General features: G+C 35.3%; 1 protein-coding gene across 1 annotated transcript in view; it reads left to right on the plus strand.

Annotated features, from left to right (window-relative positions):
* LOC111048917 (protein expanded) overlaps positions 1-20,106 on the plus strand; it is a 103,066-nt gene that overhangs the window by 25,471 nt on the left and 57,489 nt on the right. The window contains exon 2 of the mRNA XM_039429501.1: positions 11,837-11,995. Coding sequence (XP_039285435.1) covers positions 11,873-11,995 — 123 coding nt within the window. The 5' untranslated portion in view covers positions 11,837-11,872. The remainder of the gene's footprint in view (positions 1-11,836; positions 11,996-20,106) is intronic.

A 20,106-nucleotide genomic window follows, 5' to 3' on the forward strand; every position in this document is an offset into this window, starting at 1 on the left:
TTTGTATAAGTGACGCTAATTTAGTATATTGTTTTAAATTGATTGTTTGTCCTATAATTATGAAAATTTATGATCCTTCTCTTTTGACTATCTCGTGCATGATATTCTTATATCTTCTATTTTCTCGATTATAGGGGTTTTAGGGGCTTTACAACATATTATAATAAACACAAAAATGACATCTTCTATGTAACATTATTCCAGCTTTTAAAGTATTTCAGTTCTCTTGAATTCTCCATGTTTGTAACATTATTCCAGCTTTTAAAGTATTTCAGTTCTCCTGAATTCTCTATGTTTTCCGTTTGTTTTCATTTCATCACCTACATCACTGATCACTGTGGCGAGGGCACTGCATAATTCATGCAGGACACTGCAGGGGAGGGAAATTCCTGACGAATTCTCATTTGGAATTATTCCCAAACAACACTGGGAATAAACCTATGAATTATTTGGATTGCCCAGGAAATATTCTTTCAGTTTTTGAGTTTTCACCAGCCTAAAATAGTATGTGAAAATATACTATTTCTACATTGATGTGTCTTTGGTTGCACCAAACGAGATCAAGATATGCTAACGATTCAAGATGCAAGATCCCAGCAATTCATAATAACAGAGTTATTAGTTACCTCCAATCAGGACCTCCTAAATTTGGGAGGTCCTGGCTCCACATACCTTGGAACAATTTTCCATTGAAGCTTATAAGTCTTAGTCTTGACTTTGTGTGTCAATCTCCTTTTCCCAAAATAAGGATAGACTGAAAATTTTCCCAAAATAAGGAATAGTTGCCATTCAGTTTTCTCGTTTCCTGGTAAATCATATTGAGTGAAGTTAGCTATTCAAGACTCAGCTGTCGCTAATAAACTCATGGAATCACCAATTAATCGATAAAGATTATTGGGGATATCTACCTGACTATTTTTCCTTGTAGTGTTGTCTTATAATTGGAGTATGGAATTGAAGTATAGTATTCATAATAAATTCACTTTCAACTTCGATATATAGTGTGGCCAACGGACTGAACCTTTTGATTCAAGGCTCACAAGTCGAGTTCAGATGGATCGCGCGGCCGTGCTACCACGAGACCACGACCACAATAATAATATTCGCTCAGCAGAAGAAACTGCTCGGGTGTGTATGTGTGTGTGTGTGGATGTTGGCGTGCGCGTGTGAGAGTGTATACGCACACAAGGACGACGACGAAGATATACGACAGAGAAAATAACAATAAAAATAGTAGAAAAGGGTGCGGCGGTTGCTAGTGGTTGCGCGTAGGCGCGAACGGTGGACGGTGTGTGGTGGAGGGGAGGGGGACCAGTGCGTCGTACAGTAGCTGGACTCGTGTTAATTGGCCAGACCCCGGAACGCTGAGAGAAGTGAAGAAGAAGAAGAAGAAGAAGAGGATTTGAGGAGGCAAGAAAAGGAATGAAAGGATCCAAGTGGAGAGACTCTGGAGCTGGAGGACTGCAAGAGGCGACCGACCGACCAGTCTTGGTCTGTCCAGATCTGGCTATGGCTCTGTGTGCTCGCTTCCAGTCAGCTGCTAATATAACTGCCATTTAGAGCCGAACTGGCCAACGTTTAAGAGCATGTTATTCAATCAATTATATAATTTAGTGATATTACAATACTAATGGATTAGCATTGGCAAGTTGATGATTAAAAACTGTGTAGTTTTATAGGTTTTAATATAACAATGAAGAAGTCATCAAAACTTGAATTATTTGAACTTCATATATATTCACTGTCTTCTCAATCAATATTTTTTTAATTTAATCTTTTGTATTTTTAATTTAACTAATTCAATCAGTCCCAACTAATGTTTGATATACTTTATTTCTTCTAAATTATAAAAGTGATACTATTGATAATGGCGTATTCCTTATCATCACATAACTCATGTTTTTTGCTTTTCTAGTTTGATGTCTAGGTTCACAGGAAAATCCGATCTAATGTCTTATGGATTCAAACAACCAATTCGTTGGAAATTTACACCTATTGGAAATTTTTATTGCTTAGCATATGTCCAGGAATTCACATATTGGTTTGTGATCGTACTTATACCACCACCTCCTTATTGTCTATTGTGACTTACTGCTTCTGTGTTCTTTCACTTTTGTGCAGAAGTCTCCTGCCATTATCGTTTTTTATTATTGAGAATATGTAATTCACTCATTATTTTTAATTTTTTCAAATTCAAATTTTATTTATTCAAACTCACAATATTCACATTCAGAATCAATAAGAAAAACAAAACACTCAGCTCAGTAAGATAAAAAATAATTAATGGAAGATTAATAAAATAAATACTGGTATGTTTTATTAGATATACGGTAAATTTGTGAATCGGAATAAAAAATACTACCTGCTGGAAGTATACAATACTCCACGTTTGCAAGCAGGAATGAATATCACTTCAACTAATTTTAAATGCATGAATAAAAGGAGAAAGAAAAAGAAAAGAGAAAGATAAGACTAGCAACCATTCACTCTCACATTCACACACCTTGCACACTTTCCAAAAACAGCTCATCTTACTAATGCTTATTGCCAGCCACCAAAATTACATTTTAACTACGAAATAACATTGAATAAGGATTCTAAATGGTCAGGCATAAGACCTCTGAGCCATCTAAGAATTCTTTTTTTGAAAACAAGTTGATTTTGAAGCCTCTTGATTTCAATTGGGATATTATTAAAAAACTTGGGGCCAAGAAATACAAACGATTTCTGGAAACAAGTGGTATACGATTTGGGAAGTCTCAGTAAATCAGCTGTCACTCTCCTAGTTTGATAGCTGGGAACATCCCTGAGCAACGTATGACCACCGTTTCCAGACATTACAAAGAACATATACAGGACCTTAAACACATACATATATCTAAGAGGCAAACATCCAAGGCACTGAAATAGAGGAAAAGAATGTTCATATCTACCCTTTCTATTTATAACACGGACTATCGATTTCTGCACCGTTATCAATGGCTTCAAGTGACAAATATAGGTGGAGCCCCAACAATTAATACCATAACTTATTTTTGGATCAACAAATGCAAAATATAACTGCCTAAGAACATTTAAAGGGAGAAATTTATTCAAGAAATAGAATTTTCGCAGGACGAGTAACAGATAGTTTTTTATGATAGATATATGCTGAGACCAGTTAAGCTTTTCATCAACAATCACACCTAAATATTTAATGGCATTGGTCTGACCAACGACCTCACAGTCACAGTCATTCCGATCACAGGCACCATGAAACTTCAGTGCAGAAGGCAGTGTCCATGGTGTTGTTAATGTGAACAATATATATTTTGTTTTTGTAAGATTGAGCTGTATTCTATTGTGCCTGAACCAAAGCAATAGCTTATCCAAATCATCCTGCATCATTCTCTCTAAGTTGGGGCCATCCAGTCCACAATATGCCAAGGCAGTGTCATCTGCAAAGGACACAGGCATACCATTGAACTCACACGAATAGAGATCATTTATAAAGATGAGAAACAAGATTGGTCCAAGGACGGAACCCTGTGGTACACCACAGTCCACTCCCCGAACCTCACTCTTCACTCTCCCAATAGTTACATATTGCTGCCTGTCCTTCAAATATGAAGAGAACCAATCCAGAACCATGCCCCTGATACCAGCCTTAGATAATTTATTCAACAAGATTGAATGGTTAACCGTGTCAAATGCCTTTCTGATGTCCAAAAACAGTCCTGCAACACAGCGCGCTGGCCTGAAGTTGAAGCCACAGAAAACAACCGACATGAATCTTTCAAGAGCCATTTCAGTATTCATGCGTTCACGAAAGCCAAACTGTTTATTATAGAAAAAGTTATATGAGTTGAGGAAATTGAGAAGTCTTCTTTTCACTATCTTTTCCAATATCTTTGAGAAGACAGACAGCAGAGATATAGGTCTATAATTGTTCAACTTAAATCTAGAACCGGATTTGTAGATTGGCACCACTCTTGCTAGCTTCATCCCAGAAGGAAATATTCCTGTAGATAGACTGCAATTGAAAATATCAACTAGAATGGGAACAATGGTCAGAGCAACCTCCTTCAAAATTCTAGAAGATATAAGATCATCTCCAGAAGAAGTACCATTTTTTAATTGTTTTATGTAAATTAACAGTTCATCATAGGTGACAGCTTCAAAAAACATAGACGCTTGATGGTTTCTTTCCTTGAAGGTGTTATGATAGTCATTTTCATTATCAGCTGCACCATAAGAAGTAGCTAAAACGTCTCTGCCAATGTTAACAAAAAAATCATTAAATAGATTTGCTATTGTTTTTGGATCCGTTACAATTTCATTCCTGTGTTCTATTTTCAATTCATCATGAGATCTAGTTTTTCTCGGATTTCCACACAGTTTATTTAGAACTAGCCATTTTTTCCGAGGGGGCATTTGATCTAATGTAGAATAATACTTTTGTTTTTGAATTTTAATCCAATTTTTTATTTTTCTAGAATAAGTTTTTAAATTATTTTTTATCCTTAGGTTTTCTGGGTTAGCTTTCATTTTTTTAAATAATTTATCGCGCGAGTGGATTGCTGCACATAGACCATCAGTTATCCATGGTTTAAGCTTCTTTAAATTTGTTGAATTTATTTGAGATTCGACTCTCACTTTTGAACACGCAATGTAATTTTCAAAGACTTCAAGAAATTTATCAAATTTATAGTTGACATCATTACTGAATAAAACATCACCCCAATCATGGGACAGCAGGAAATTATTCAGTTTATCAAAATCTATTTTATATTTATCTTGACAAGAGTTCCTTAAGTTATTCTCTAAGTTAGCTCGAATTGTCAATGAAACAGCTCTATGATCGCCAATTAAATCCTCAATAACTGCGCATTTTACAAAATGAGAAAAATTTCGAGATCTGATAAATACGTGATCAATGCAGGATGATGTGGTCTCAGTCACTCTGGTAGGTATATCTATTATTGATTCGAAGCCGTAATAGCTAAGTATTTCTAAATAATCATCAACTTTGTTATCACCAGACCCCAAAATGTTGATATTGACGTCACCTATTATAACAGTGTCACAGGCAGAAGGAACGTTTAAAATAGAATCAAGACTAGTAAGAAATCTATAGCATTCAAAGCCATGCCATCGATAAAGCACAATGAGATTGAATTTGTAGTTTGATAAGGTGCAATGAAGATAAAGAATATCCGCACCCTCCACCCTACATTCCGTCACACTGCAGTTGAAACCAACTAATTCAGTGGAATAATAAACAACCAAGCCAGTGGCTCTCGTGAAAGAAGAAACACTTGAACATGATTCATAGCCATCAATAAAATACTGTGACACCTGCTCATCTGTATCCAACCACACCTCAGTCAGTGCTATTATCGCTGGCCTCACTTTCCAGCAGTTAATATATGTAACAAACTTATCAAAATTGCTGCTAATCCCTTGAATGTTTTGATGAAGGATCGTAAAATTATGACTTGATGAAATATGTGAATCATTAACTTCATCAACAGAGCTCAATAGAACACATATATTTTCATCCTCCATCATAATTGATAGGATATAATATACAAAATTTTATATTAATGACTAGGTGGCATATCAGGAATTGAAAATCAGTATAGATTTCACATGGCTTCATTGGAACTTCATTCACACTCGCATACACACAATTAAAAAAAGAGATAGAAAAGAGCATATATGGGAAGAAAACGAAAATGAAAGATGAAAAAGATAACAAGAAATAGAAAATAGAGAAATTGATTCTCCTCAACTAGCGTGTAGGAACCCACAATAAATTTAGATATATTAACATATAATTCATAGATTATCATAGTAATTCAACTCACTATAATTAATTACAGATTAAGAATATAAATTCAAATTAAAAAATAATACACTATATGTAGTACTGAACAAAACTACTAGGAAGGACCTAAAATGACTAATTCGCACGGAGAAACATCACATAAAAAAACACGACACTGCTTTGATAACGTTGAGAACAATAATAATAAAATTAAAAATTATAAGTTACACCATCTATCTAGTGATATCGTAATCCATTTGCCTATTTAATTATAATAAATTCATTTATAAGACCTACTTGTCTATTTATGATATCATAAGATTCACCACTGAATATTGGCGTTAAAGTTTTCTTTCACCTGTAATCAGCACACAGACTAAGGTGTTGTGTTTAATTTATTATTAGAATAAAACTCAGTTGAAAAGTATTTTTGTCAATATACGACCGGAATGAGAGAATGACCAAAAAATGCAATGTATACATTTTATCTTTTAGAAAGGGATCGTGATAAGCATAATTATAAAATATATATTCAAAATCAATAATACCTAAAATAAAACTCTCATTTTATGAATAAAGTACTTAGAACAGCAACAACCTGAATTAGAGTTGAAGAAACAAATATACGAAAACCAATAAAAAAATATTCCTTAACATTTCAATGAAAAAATAATGACAACAGAAACACCTCCCCCTCGAGGACTCAAAGCAACTATAGTTCAAACTACCGATTTACAAATAAATGAACCAACATATCATAGTCTTAATGGAAGGAAAAATAAATAACTTCATAATGTTCTTACTCACAGTTTATCATTTTCAGTACACTCAAACAACTTTATCCTTGACTAAGCTTTTCCAAAGAAGCCTCTCGCACTATTTGCTTGGCTGGGGACGCAGCATCCTTCCTAACGAAAATTTTTCCACTCTTGACCCAAACAAATTCCAGTTTTCCCCTTTTCTTCAATTCCTTAGCCTTTCCAAGAAGCTGTTTGTTGTAAGGAGACAGATGATCGTTGATGTATATAGAAGATCCAGGGAGCCCCAAACCAAGATCGATTGCATTAATATCTTTTTTCTTTTTCGCCGCTTCAAGCCACGAAAACTTTACTCTTCTTGCAACAAATTTAACGATGATATTACTACCACCCCTAGCGTTTGGCACTCTATGAGCTATAGCAATGTCCTCCTGTTTAAATGAGACCCCGATCAACTTAGCAACAGCCCCCAATATTTCATAAATGTTTTCCTTTTCAGTTCGTGGTAAACCCCCAATTTCTAAGTTTTCAATCCTCGACCTCTGCTGTAGAAAATTAACCTCCTCTCGTAGCTGGGAATTGCTTTTTTCAAGCTCTGCAATGGCCGTTTCCAACTTGATACACTTCTCATCGTGATCCGCAGAGAGTTTTTCAAATTTTGATTTGGTTTCTTCACTGGACTTTTTCAAAGAATCGACGTCAGTTCTAAGTGCAACAATCTTAGGCTCAAACAAATTGATAAGCTCAGTACGCAGTTCGGTAATAGAGTCCAATATTTTATTCAACTTGGCGTCTATACTAGTATTATCAGTACCGTTAATACACTCATCACACTTCCAGGCTGATCTTGCTTGAGAATTCATCTTTTTGAACTTATCAATTGTTCCAAGTCTTGTACAACTCGCGTGAAACAGACCCGCACATTTATTACACTTAATGCTTTCTCCAGCATTAGCAAAACTTGAATTACATTTACAGCAGTCAGCCATATTAACAGTTAATATAAGGGAGCACGCACACAACAAGAACGAAAAATAATTTATTTGTTATCAATCTACTCACGTAATTAATAAAGTGGGTCCAACACACAAGAAGAAGAAAATCAGTATTTATGCATGTTTACGCAAACAAACAGCATTGAAATAGAAACGAAAGTAAGAAAGTAACTTCCACTTTATCTACTAACAGATAACGGAGCTAGGAAAAGAACGACCACTCTCCTTGGCTTCTCGATAAACACTGAATCTCTTGATGTTCAAGTATTTATTTTTCAAGTTGTATTTTATTTTTATTTCAATCCATTGTTACATACAGCTGTTGTTTTAGGAGTAAGTTTAAGTTTCTTTTCAAGTTTTAAAATTATCAATTATTAATACAATATTTTTCAGTATCAGTGGTGATTTAGTGAATTATTCTTATTAAATTTGGTTTTCAACTTTTCTAAATTAGAAATACCTACAATATTTTTCAGTATCAGTGGTGATTTAGTGAATTATTCTTATTAAATTTGGTTTTCAACTTTTCTAAATTAGAAATACCTAGTTTATAAATATTTTGGACTCATAATTCTACAAAAATTTCAAGTGTAAGCATAATCTATTTTTAGGCAATTTCTATCTAAATATGGAGAAGGAACAGTTTTGAGCTTTAAGCCTTCGGTTCCTCTCCCAATCATTCATAGTTGAAAATGATATTGTATGTATCAATGTATAAATGAATAAATAAATTGTCCTTGGATGAAATATCCATCGTTAAAATAGGTAGTTACAACGAAAAAAGGGAGATACAATGCCTGAGAATAAACATAGCTCTACTAATGAACACAGAACACCATGTTATTCATCGTTATTTTGAAAATTATAATTCTTAAATAGCGTTCTGTATAGATGAAACATTCATGTAGCATTTTCCAATACTATAAGGTCTCCATAGTTCTGTGTGTCATTGTAAGGTCGTCGTAGGCACTGGAAAGCTGTACAAACACCACCCATCTGTACAAACTGGAAGAAGCATCGCCCAAGAAGTGACTGCCGTTCCAAAGTAAGTAAAGTAACATGTAAAACTATGAAGAACATGGTGGAAAGGCTACATGATTGTTTTAAAATTGAAGTAAGTAATGTAACAGATTTAATTGGTTCAACATATTGCAAAATGCGAAAATGGCATAGTTACATCAATAAGGGCAGGGACACACGATGCGTTTTTTCAGACTAATCGTTTGCCGCTCCTTTCAACGCTTTTACGGACTCACGGAGCGTCTCATTGAGCTTCTTCACATCGAGCGGCTGACGATATAAATGGGAGGACTTGGGAGAACAGCTTTCATCTTCGAATAGTTCAAATTCATCTTCATTATAGTCTAAATATATACTAGCGACCTCCTGGGTTGAAGAACTCGCTCATGAACTGTTGTATTGATCTCTGAAATCCGCAACTTGTAATTATAGAGTTGGTAAGAATTATTATGGAAACAGCTAAAATATCTCTTCTACAAGTATGATCAGACAGTAGGTTCCATGGGGATCCTATTTCAATTAGAAAAAAAACTACTTTCTGTCGCTTCAAAACTTTGGTCTGCTATCTTGGATTCGTCATATGGATCCAACTCCATTTTGAATCAAAGTTCATTTTTGAAATGGAAACGTGGTCATGTAATACATGATTTTGATTCAGAATTCCAAAATGTCGAAATCCGCACATGAATAATTATATCAAACAGTTTTAATGATCTCAACATTAATTTGAAGATACTAATAAATGATACAAAAATGAAATAAATGAGTACGTACATTGGATAATCAATTGTTATTGAACAATTGTTATAAGTAGCTTCTACTCATACAGTAAATTTAACACTTTGGAAAAAAAAACAATTTTTCATAGCAAATTTGTCAACGTCATAACAAACTGCTATCACAAGTAGCATTATTAATTACGCGTATGTTACATACAGGCATACACAGTCAGACAGACGTTAACGGAAGCGAGAACCTATAATTAAATATGTTGTGTACTAGTAGTTCTGTGAACAGTAGACCTCATGCAGTATTCTCATCCACAAGTACCTGATTGAAACTGTAGACCTTATGGAAATATAGCAATATTTATTTGTGGCTTCTCCACACATCTGTGTAATCACTTGTCAGCTGATTTATGATGAATAATTCTATAGTCTGATTTTTACTTTCCTTGCCCTATAACCATAGGTAAGGAAAGTATTGCTTTCCGAAAAAAATGAAGGTACCCCAATTTCTAAATTTCTATACGTTTCAAGGTCCCCTGCGTCCGAAAAAGTGATTTTTGGGTATTGGTCTGTATGTGTGTGTGTGTGTACACGATATCTCATCTCCCAGTTAACGGAATGACTTGAAATTTGGAACTTAAGGTCCTTAGACTATAAGGATCCGACTCGAACAATTTCGATTAAATGCAATCCAAGATGGCGGCTAAAATGACGAAAATGTTGTCAAAAACAGGGTTTTTTGCGATTTTCACGAAAACGGCTCCAACGATTTTGATTAAAGTTATAACTGAAATAGTCATTGATAAGCTCCGCCCCATCTATGCAAAGTTTGATTTTAGATTCTCAATTATCAGGCTTCAGATACAATTTAAACAAAAAAATTCAAGTGGGAAAGATTGAGCATGAAAATCTCTGCAATTAATGTCCAGTAACATTTCCACCTAAAATTGAAAATAAGCTTGAAATCCGAGGAAATGTGATTATTAAATTGCAAACTGTTGGCAACTGTTGGTTCTATTAAATCATTCACTACGAAGAGATAGCAGACCTCGTGCGTCTCCAGCGTTATTGGCCTATCACTAGCTGTATCTTTGAATAGTAGACTTGAGATGCGCGAGTCCACTAGGTGATCAAGTTTCATAACGGCAAGGAAAGTTGTGTGAGTGCGCCACACCAGATTTCTACTCTTTGGCGTATGAAGGAGGCACCTTTTTCCTTTTATATTATCCTTGAATTGCAAAATTTCCAAAACCTTGTATATACGTCGCCGCGCAATTAAAAAAGAAGCATACCTGTCAAATTTCATGAATATCTATCACCGCGTTTCGCCGTAAATGCGCAACATATAAACATTCAAACATTTAAACATTAAGAGAAATGCCAAACAGTCGACTTGAATCTTAGACCTCACTTCGCTCGGTCAATTATTCAGCTGAAATCATGAGTCGGCGCATAAAGTCTGTCAATCTGACAACTTCCAAATAGCATCAGCTTTTTTAAAGGTGCGTACAGATATACGCGCCGCGAACATGAGCAATTAACTTTTAATCAGCTGATTATATCTGTATTTTTACAGAAACGGTAAGATACAGATATAAAAAGCTTGGCATCAGCTGATTAAAAGTGAATTGTTCATGTTCGCGGCGCGTAAATCTGTATGCACCTTAAATGAATGGAAAAATTACAGAAATAGCATGCAATTAATTCTTGCTCTCTAAATGATGAATCAAAACAATTTTTTCTCATGCATTTTCATTGTTAGTTTTAACAAACAATGAAAAAGACGAAGAGTGAGTCAATTTTGTTGTCCAACGAACTTTACCTGTAAAACGGTTCGAAGAATACGTATTCAAAATCTGAAGCTGATTGATCAATTCTTTCTAAAATTACTGTCGAACATACAAAGAGACGGAAAACGACTTTCGCCTTCAATAAGTCAAAAGTAAGAACTCGCTAACGCTCGTTCAAAAAATTTACAATTATTTTAGTGAATTAGTAATACTACTGCAAATAAATAAGTATTAACTAATTAGCGTAGCCTATACTTAGAGGAGAAGATCAATTAAGCCCAAGTCCACCTATTCATAGCGTCTGCCTATCCTTATTGTTATTTCAAACAATGGATCGCTCACTGGACTACTTTTCCCATGATTGCTCATTGGACGACACCGCCAGCAAACGCTTGTACGACCAATGAAAACCATGAGCTGCCGCTCCTACTACCGTGTGTTCAACTCCATTGAATTACATTAGTGATGCGACGATTCGTCAGACGCCAAAGCGAAAAACGCCCCGTGTGTTTTAGGTCTGAAAATGTTCCCTGTATCTCTCATATTTTTTCGAAAAACTCCGCGTCTGTCTAAGGTCAAGAGATATGTTTCCTGTATCTCTCATATGTTTCCTGTAACCAAATTTTTAAATTGGGCAGGATTCATTGCCGGACTATAATTGTTATTATTGATTATGGCATGTTGATGTAATGTTTTGATGTGATATTAATTTGAATGGATTGATTGGTTGTTTCAGTTGTGGGTGATATTCGGGATGTAGGAGTAATGCAGTATGCGCCAGTGCTCTACCAGTGCACCAGTCGAGTCTTGTACCGCAGTTAGTCCGTCCACGCCCAACACTCGCTTCGCTGCCGTTCACCTTCTCACCAACCAGTCTCTCTATTTTTGTGTCGAGGTAAATACACACATCTCTCTTACTCATTCAAGTACCTGCTACATAATACACTTTTCCTCTACTTGATGAGCGTTCACTGACGATAAGAGGTTGTCGTCTTATTGCCCTCTTAACGTCTGTTTTTATAATCAAAAATCCATCTTACTAGTAGTTCTGTTAACAGTAGACCACGCGTAGTTATTAACCACAGCCTCCTCTTACACTGTCCATTAGAGTAAATCCTGTCTGTATATCGTGTCGGTGTGAAAACTGCTAATGGATGTTGGGGTTGGTGTATAAATAAATGTTAACATCAAAAGCTAATCTCCTTTCATGACATACTGGTAACACGCAGCCCTAGTTGAAAACAGAGAAAGGTCGAGAGAAAAATACTATGTTTACTTTCAGTTATTAATTGCATGCGTCATTAATGAACGCATTGCAATGGAATCATTGCGTGTATACAATAGTCCACACGACAGCTGATTTCTTACTAAGGCCTACCATACACGTTTCGATCGGTCTTAAGGCCCGGAATGTTCAGTCCCGGTCTTAGGGCCGATCGAAACGTGTATGGTGTCGCCTCAAGACGAAAAGTGGTCTCAAGGCCGGATTTCGGCCGCACTGGAATCCAGTGAGGCCCGGCCTCAAGACGGATTAATTTTAATTGCTCTTGAGACCGAACTGAACGTGAATGGGGAAACCTGGTTTCGTCTTAAGGCCAAAACACCCGCTCTTCCTCCTCCGCCATATTTTCTATCCTCGGTCAACACGTTTTGCACGTGTTATGGATAGCAAAATTATTCTAAAAACGATTTGTTGAGAAATCGATTTTTGATTTGCATCGTAACATAAGTAGTTTCTAAGTATTTTTTTTTTCTTTTCAAACGTTAGTTTTAGTATCTTTTTTTGTTTTGATTGAACTGTATACTGTACTTATTGTTGTGTTAAGGAAACATATTTGGGTCATTACCTGTTGTTTCCGATGTTATATTGTGAATGAATAAATAAATAAATAAAAAATCGATTTTTTGAGAAAGTCGATATTCATTTTTCATCCCTAGTTGTGTCTCATAAACCCGTTTTTTCAGGTAACGCATACTGCACTGATCATCCCCCAGTTTTGCTTCAGAGTTAGTTGAATAGTTGAGGAATCAACATTCCCCCAAGCAGTAGGGTCAGTGTGTGTGTGTGTGTGTGTGTGTGTGTAGTAGTGGAGTGTAGAGTTTGGTTGTGTTTTTGGAGTGTGGCATCACATTCGGCTGAATAAATTATCTGCTGAGGCTGGTATGATAATATAATATGATTATCATATTCCTATTTTCATATTATAATATTCCTATTATAATAGTTGTAGTTGATCACATGAAATGGGATAAAAATCAGATTTCGTTTTCTCCTCTCTGTTCAAATACGGTAATAATGATAATATGATCAACTATGACAATAGAAATATTACTGTGTAATACCTGTCTAAGGAGATAGAGAAATAGTAGTCTAGTGATTTGAAAACTCAATATTGATTCTTTTATAAAAAATCTGGTGTTATAGTCTGTGTAAAATAAGTTGAGACATCCGAAAAAATTACAAGGTTGCCAATTGGTGTAAATTTGCAAATTTCCAATTCTACGTCGTAATTGGATGTAGAATATCAACCCCGATATCCTAGTAGTGCTGAAAAAGTTTCAGGGTTGAAGGATTAAAAGGTAATTAAATTTTTATCATGAAATTGAGAACATCGCTAAGATTTGTTTTTCTTTTGAATATCACTTCTCTCAGAATCATGGGGCGTCGTAATGCATAATAATTTTATATCAAATTAACGGAGAGAATGTTTCCTTTCTATTGGTGTCTGGATGATTTTTATCCGACCCATAATAATTTTTAAATTAATGATTATAATGTTCGTCATGTGTCGATACATTTCGAGCAGAAATGAGAAAACATTAAATTTTCGTCATGCTGGAAACTTTTTTGTTTCGAAAGATAAGTGGGTGGTGAAAGCGAAAAAGTTTCACAGAATTAATTTGAAATTAATTTTTCAATTTTCAAAAGTAGTCGGAAGGTCGTATTTTGGTCTCCAAGGAATTTTAAAGTTAGGAGAGCGTCTGCATGGTAAGTATTGTGTACCAAATTGTTTCAAAAATTGTACCACATGTTTCAAAAATCTGTCTGTATGATAACATATATGATAAATATTCAAGATCATAATCATCATAATTATTTTATCGAGCAATATTTTTATAGCATCATAGACTTAATTTGAAAACGTTAGACTTATTACACAATACAATAATTCAGTGTGAATTGTTGCCACCGCGTGACTGGATACGCATCGGACGCAAGGCCGACCGGTACGTGAATGGGGAGACCGCCATTGAGGCCCGGCCCTAAGACCGGGACTGAACAGTCCGGGCCTTAAGACCGATCGAAACGTGTATAGTAGGCCTTAGGCCTTAACTTACTTTGAGATATTAATTGCATGCGTCATTGCATGCAATTAATAATCCACTCGACAGCTGTCGATAATCCAGTCTTTAGTCTGATTTTTACAGTAATACTCCTTTTCCTTTTGTATTATCCTTAAAATTTCAAAAAACCTTATGTATATACGTCGACGCGAAATTCAAAGAGGTGCATACCTGTCAAATTTCATGAAAATCTATTACCGCGTTTCGCCATAAATGCGGAAAACTCTTTATAAATATAAAGAGAAATGCAAAACCGTCGACTTGAATCTTAGACCTCACTTCGCGTCAATAAATATTCTCACAGGGTAGCCAGAAAATACTTTCAGGGAAATCAGATATTCTGGGGGGTCTGAGGGGTATGAAATAACTACAATTCAAAGGATTGTATTGGGGCACTCCTCCAGAAAAACTTTGAAATCAGTATGTCTTAGTGATTTTAAGAGTTACCTTTGTCCTTTTTCTAGACACCAAGACTGGCGAAGTTTACGTAAACAGGCTTCAAGGCCTGTGATGGGTCCAAGTCTATTTTTAACCTTTGGCAGGGCAACAGGTAGTTGGAAAGGGTCGGCTATTGTTCCTAGGTCTATGAATGCCTATTGTTGGTGGCTAGTATGAAAGTTGAACCCAAAGGTAATTTGTCATCTAAAGAGAGCACGATTTGGGGTTATGTGGAGTACTTGGCTACACATGCATATTGGCAAGTAGACCTATGGATTTAGGACTATGAAAATAATTGTTACTAGTGTTATTACAAACCCCCCCCCCCTAATCTATCTTTACTCACTGATACAAAATTACACAGCTTACTAAATTAAATATAATTATATATATTATGATTATGACGATTACTAACTATGCTTTTGAGTTGATTCTTCATCAGTGAGGACTGTAAGCGAATCATGATTTATTTTCAAAAAAATAATTAAAGCTCCCCTAGATAATAAGTGAATATTTTAGCTAAAACACAAATAATTGAATTTAAATATTATGTTTAAAAATGGATTGTTTTCTTCAAAGGAGAGTTACGTTTAGTCAAGCAATTGAATCAGTTCATCACTGATTCAAAGTTTGGATCTTGTAATAAATTTATCCACATCTATAACTACCTACAAACCTACCTATAGTTCATTTGACGAGAAGATAAAGTAAAAGCATTGAAAAATCATACTCTCAAGAGGTCTATCTGTCTATGGTAAAAGAAAACGATTATGTGTGTATGTATGGTAAAAGTAAAAGATTATCTGTGTGCCGTAGACAGATAGATCTCTAGACAGTATGATTTCTTAATGCTTCTACTTTATTTTCTCATGAAATGAAGTATACTAGGTACTGAAACTCAAGGTTTGATTTGAAATAAGAATTTTGTGGTGTACTGAAAGTTTGAAGTCTAATTTTATAGCAGTTTCATACCGGCCAGTACGGGGTTGAATAATAAGAGCGGTACGGACCTCTCATGGGTCCACAAAATATCTACTCCGAAACGTGCTCTCTATAGTCAACAGCAACAGAAGGCTCAAAATCGAGAAAATGGCCAACTATTATAGAACAATAGAAAAAGGATGAAGGAAGAAATATTGCCACCTTTATAAACAATAGGACAATCATTTCCGATCCTATTAACCTGTTGCAATTCTACCTTCAGGTAGTTGGACCCACCAGAGACCTCAAAGCCCGTAAACATATTGGAAAAATTGCATTTTTTCTCTTTAGAATATTAGATTTTAGAATTTACAGTACTCCTTGATCAAATAATAGCCAGTGAAAAAGTTATACATACAACATTGTGTAATTTGTGGGAAGTTTACTGCTCTACTACATTCCTTTTTTAGAGTGTTATAAAAAATATCTTTATCAAATTTCCGGTGGGGTGAGAGGTTTATCGATGTTCATTTATTGATCCAATTATATAAAAATCATTAAAATGATTGAGATAGGAACAACATACATAGTCCAAAACTTTTCTTCTCCATAATTTTGATACAAAACAATACAGTTGAAAAAAAAATACAGAAACATTTCTACAATGAAGAAAAAGGTCCATAAACCTACTCTGGAGATGGTTGCCTTGCTCGTTCCTATCCTGCTCGTGTTGTGTGTTGGAAAAGCGTGAATGGAAATCAGTTGTTCGCTTTGTTCGCTTGGACAGCAAGATCATTGGTTGTAGTAGTGCATTAGGTCATTTAATTAGCAGATTTGGAATGTAGTTGGCATTGCCGGACAGTGGCCAAGCAGGCCTTGGCTACCAATCCTAATACAGGTGCTATTGTGAGATTCACCTTCAACTGTCAGCATTCCTCATAAATTACAACAATGCGACCCATTCAACCAATTCTGACAATTTGGAGCGAAATTCACTGTAGATGCTAGTGACCTCCTCGCTCATACTACACTACTGTATTTATAGTATTACTATACATAGAGTGCTATAGTATTGAGTAGGCTATAGCATGCATCGTGAGACGGAGATTGTTGGTTGAGCAGTTCAACACCTAGCTGCTAAAGCAACCAAATAAACCGACTCCATTAGCAGGCCAAGGTTGTGCCATTACTAGAATGCCTCACACTGTGTCTCACCTGCTATTTATTTCGTTTGGCCATCAATTTTTCACTAGAAATGTAGATTGTGCTCGCTAGATCCACTACTATACTAATAAATTACAGGTTTTTTAAATGGAATTATTATTTTAATTCTTATTTGATCTATCCTGTGTGTCATAAATGACTGTGTTTCAGTTGAAGATTTGAAATAGTTATTTGTGCAACTAGTGCGCAAATTGCCACTCTGCTGCACTGAAAGAAACGTTTACTTGATTTCTTGGTTTCTTGCGTGCAGATGAAACTTTACATATTACACATTAAGTTTTTCCTGCAGTTACCATAGAATGTGAAAAGTCCATAATAAGCGGTGAACATGTCCCTATAATAAATCAAATGTTTGTTTGTTGGTGTAATGTTGATAATAAATATTGCAACCATTCCATAAAATAATTATTTTAATTTTAGTCTAAATGACAATAGAATGAATATTATAAAGTTATATGAGATTCAATTATAATAATACTTCATCTACAAGAAGTCATCAGAAAGTGTGAAAATGGCCATATCATTCGTCTGAATATGTATTTTTGAGCCATCAATGAGCCTTACAAACGTTATACTTCAGTCGTGACCAACAGTTTAATATTTTCCTATCTGAAAAAACAAAAGTTTTGCAGCAAAACTTTGCTTATACTTACTTATACGGTGCCCACTTATTTATTTATAAATTAATTTATGCGATCAAGTTAAGAGGCCAAGGACTGATTAAGGATTAGGCTAGTGATCAGCACTCAGACTTAATTCTAACCTGACCATTCTATGAAATTTCATGTGTATTATTTAAACCAGTTTGAGTCTGAATGATATTATAATTTATTATACTTCATATTAATGTAAAAAAAATCTGGTGTGGTACACTCACACAACTTTCCTTGCTCATTGAACTGTAAGACCCATTCTTAAACGAGAATACTTTAGGGGAATAACATAATGACGATTGGCGGCAACATATTTGATTGTTACGATCAGACTACTGTATATGTGTATAAATTGTTTTCAGAGTATTTTTTACTTTCCTTGCCCTATTACCATAGGTAAGGAAAGTATTGCTTTCCAAAAAAAAATAAGGTACCCCAATTTCCATTTCAAAATTTCTATAAGTTTCAAGGTCCTGAGTCCAAAAAAGTGGTTTTTGGGTATTGGTCTGTATGTGTGTGTGTGTGTGTGTGTGTGTGTGTGTGTGTGTATGAGTGTATGTGCGTCTGTGTACACAATATCTCAACTCCCAATTAACGGTATGACTTGAAATTTGGATCGTAAGGTCCTTACAATATAAGGATCCGACACGAACAATTTCGATCAAATGCGATTCAAGATGGCGGCTAAAATGGCGAAAACGTTGTCAAAAACAGGGTTTTTCGCGATTTTCTCGAAAACGGCTCCAACCATTTTGATTAAAGTTATACCTGAAATAGTCATCGATAAGCTCTATCAACTGCCACAAGTCCCATATCTGTAAAAATTTCAGGTGCTCCGCCCCATCTATGCAAAGTTTGATTTTAGATTCTCAATTATCAGGCTTCAGATACAATTTAAACAAAAAAATTCAAGTGGAAAAGATTGAGCATGAGAGTCTCTACAAATAATGTTCAGTAACATTTTCACCTAAAATTAAAAATAAGCTCGAAATTCGAGAAAATGTGATTATCCAATTGCAAACTGTTGGCAACTGTTGATTCTATTAAATGATTCACTATGAAGACATAGCAGACCTCGTGTGTCTCCAGCGTTATTGCCCTGTCACCAGCTGGCTCAAATCTTCGAATAGTAGACTTGAGATGCGCGGGAACACTAGCGTCATGTGATCAATTTTCATAACGGCAAGGAAAGTTGTGTGAGTGCGCCACACCAGATTTTTTCCTTTTGTAAATTGTGAAATTCGATTATTTTTTTCAAAGTTGTCAAAACAGCTGTTCTATAGATGAAATATCTGGACTATATGTTATTTTTATAAACTGCTCTACCTACCTCATGCACGAGAAGGAGGTTACAAAGTCAATTTCTCAAGGATGGGGTGGACCCCTCATTAGTTTCACAGAAAGGAGACTCAAGCCAGTTGATAGAGCAGAGCTGATAAATAACTATACAGGGTATGAATTTGAAAAAAATCGGTCAAGTAATTTTTGAGGAAATCGTGAAAAACATGGTTTTTTTAGTAATTATCTGCCATTTTTCTCAAGAATATTACGGAGCTCCTGAAATTTTCCCAGAAATGAGACTCATGTCAGTTGATAGGGCTTATAAATAGCTATCCATGGTATAAATTTGAAGAAAATCGTTAGAGCCGTTTCCGAGAAAACCGTAAAAAACATGGTTTTTCACTCATTATCCGCCATATTGATTTGAATTTTATTGAATTTCTCATTGTTGGATCCTCATGGTATAAGGACCTTAAGTTTAAAATTTCAAGTCAATCGGTTGATTAGGAATGGAGTTACGGTGTTCACAGACATACACACAGACCAACACCTAAAAATCATGTTTTTTGGACTCAGGGGACCTTGAAACGTATAGAAAACATGAAATTAGGGTACCTTAATTTTTTTTGGAAAGCAATACTTTCCTTACCTATGGTAATAGGGCAAGGAAAGTAATATAGTTTCAGCCCAGTACCGCATGGAACGTATAAGTGAGGTTATACTGCATTCTTTAAAACGTTATTTAATTATATTATAAATATATATTACATTTACCTGAAATGCTGAACTCCAATCATTCATTTTCTCTGTTTCAAACATTTTTTTTTCAATCCTTTGCACAGCTTTAATTGTAGGATATCTCCTCCTCCAGATATCTCCTCGTATCCTGACAGTATGTGTTAACTCAGAGTTTTCCAAGCCAATTGCTGTACCACATGGCGTTCCTCAGGGGTCCATTCTTGGGCCTCTACTTTTTCTGGTTATGATGAACGATATTGGTTTAGCATTCGATCCAAGGTGGTATGCTATGCTGATGATTCATCATTAGTTACTGCTGATGTGGATCTCAGTGCTCTTGAACAAAAGATGTCCAGATGTCAGGGCGAGGCAGAAGCCTGGTTTAGAGCAAACCGTCTATTTTTGA

This window comes from Nilaparvata lugens, chromosome 5 (genome assembly GCF_014356525.2).
Source record: "Nilaparvata lugens isolate BPH chromosome 5, ASM1435652v1, whole genome shotgun sequence".
In the NCBI taxonomy this organism is placed as follows: domain Eukaryota; kingdom Metazoa; phylum Arthropoda; class Insecta; order Hemiptera; family Delphacidae; genus Nilaparvata; species Nilaparvata lugens.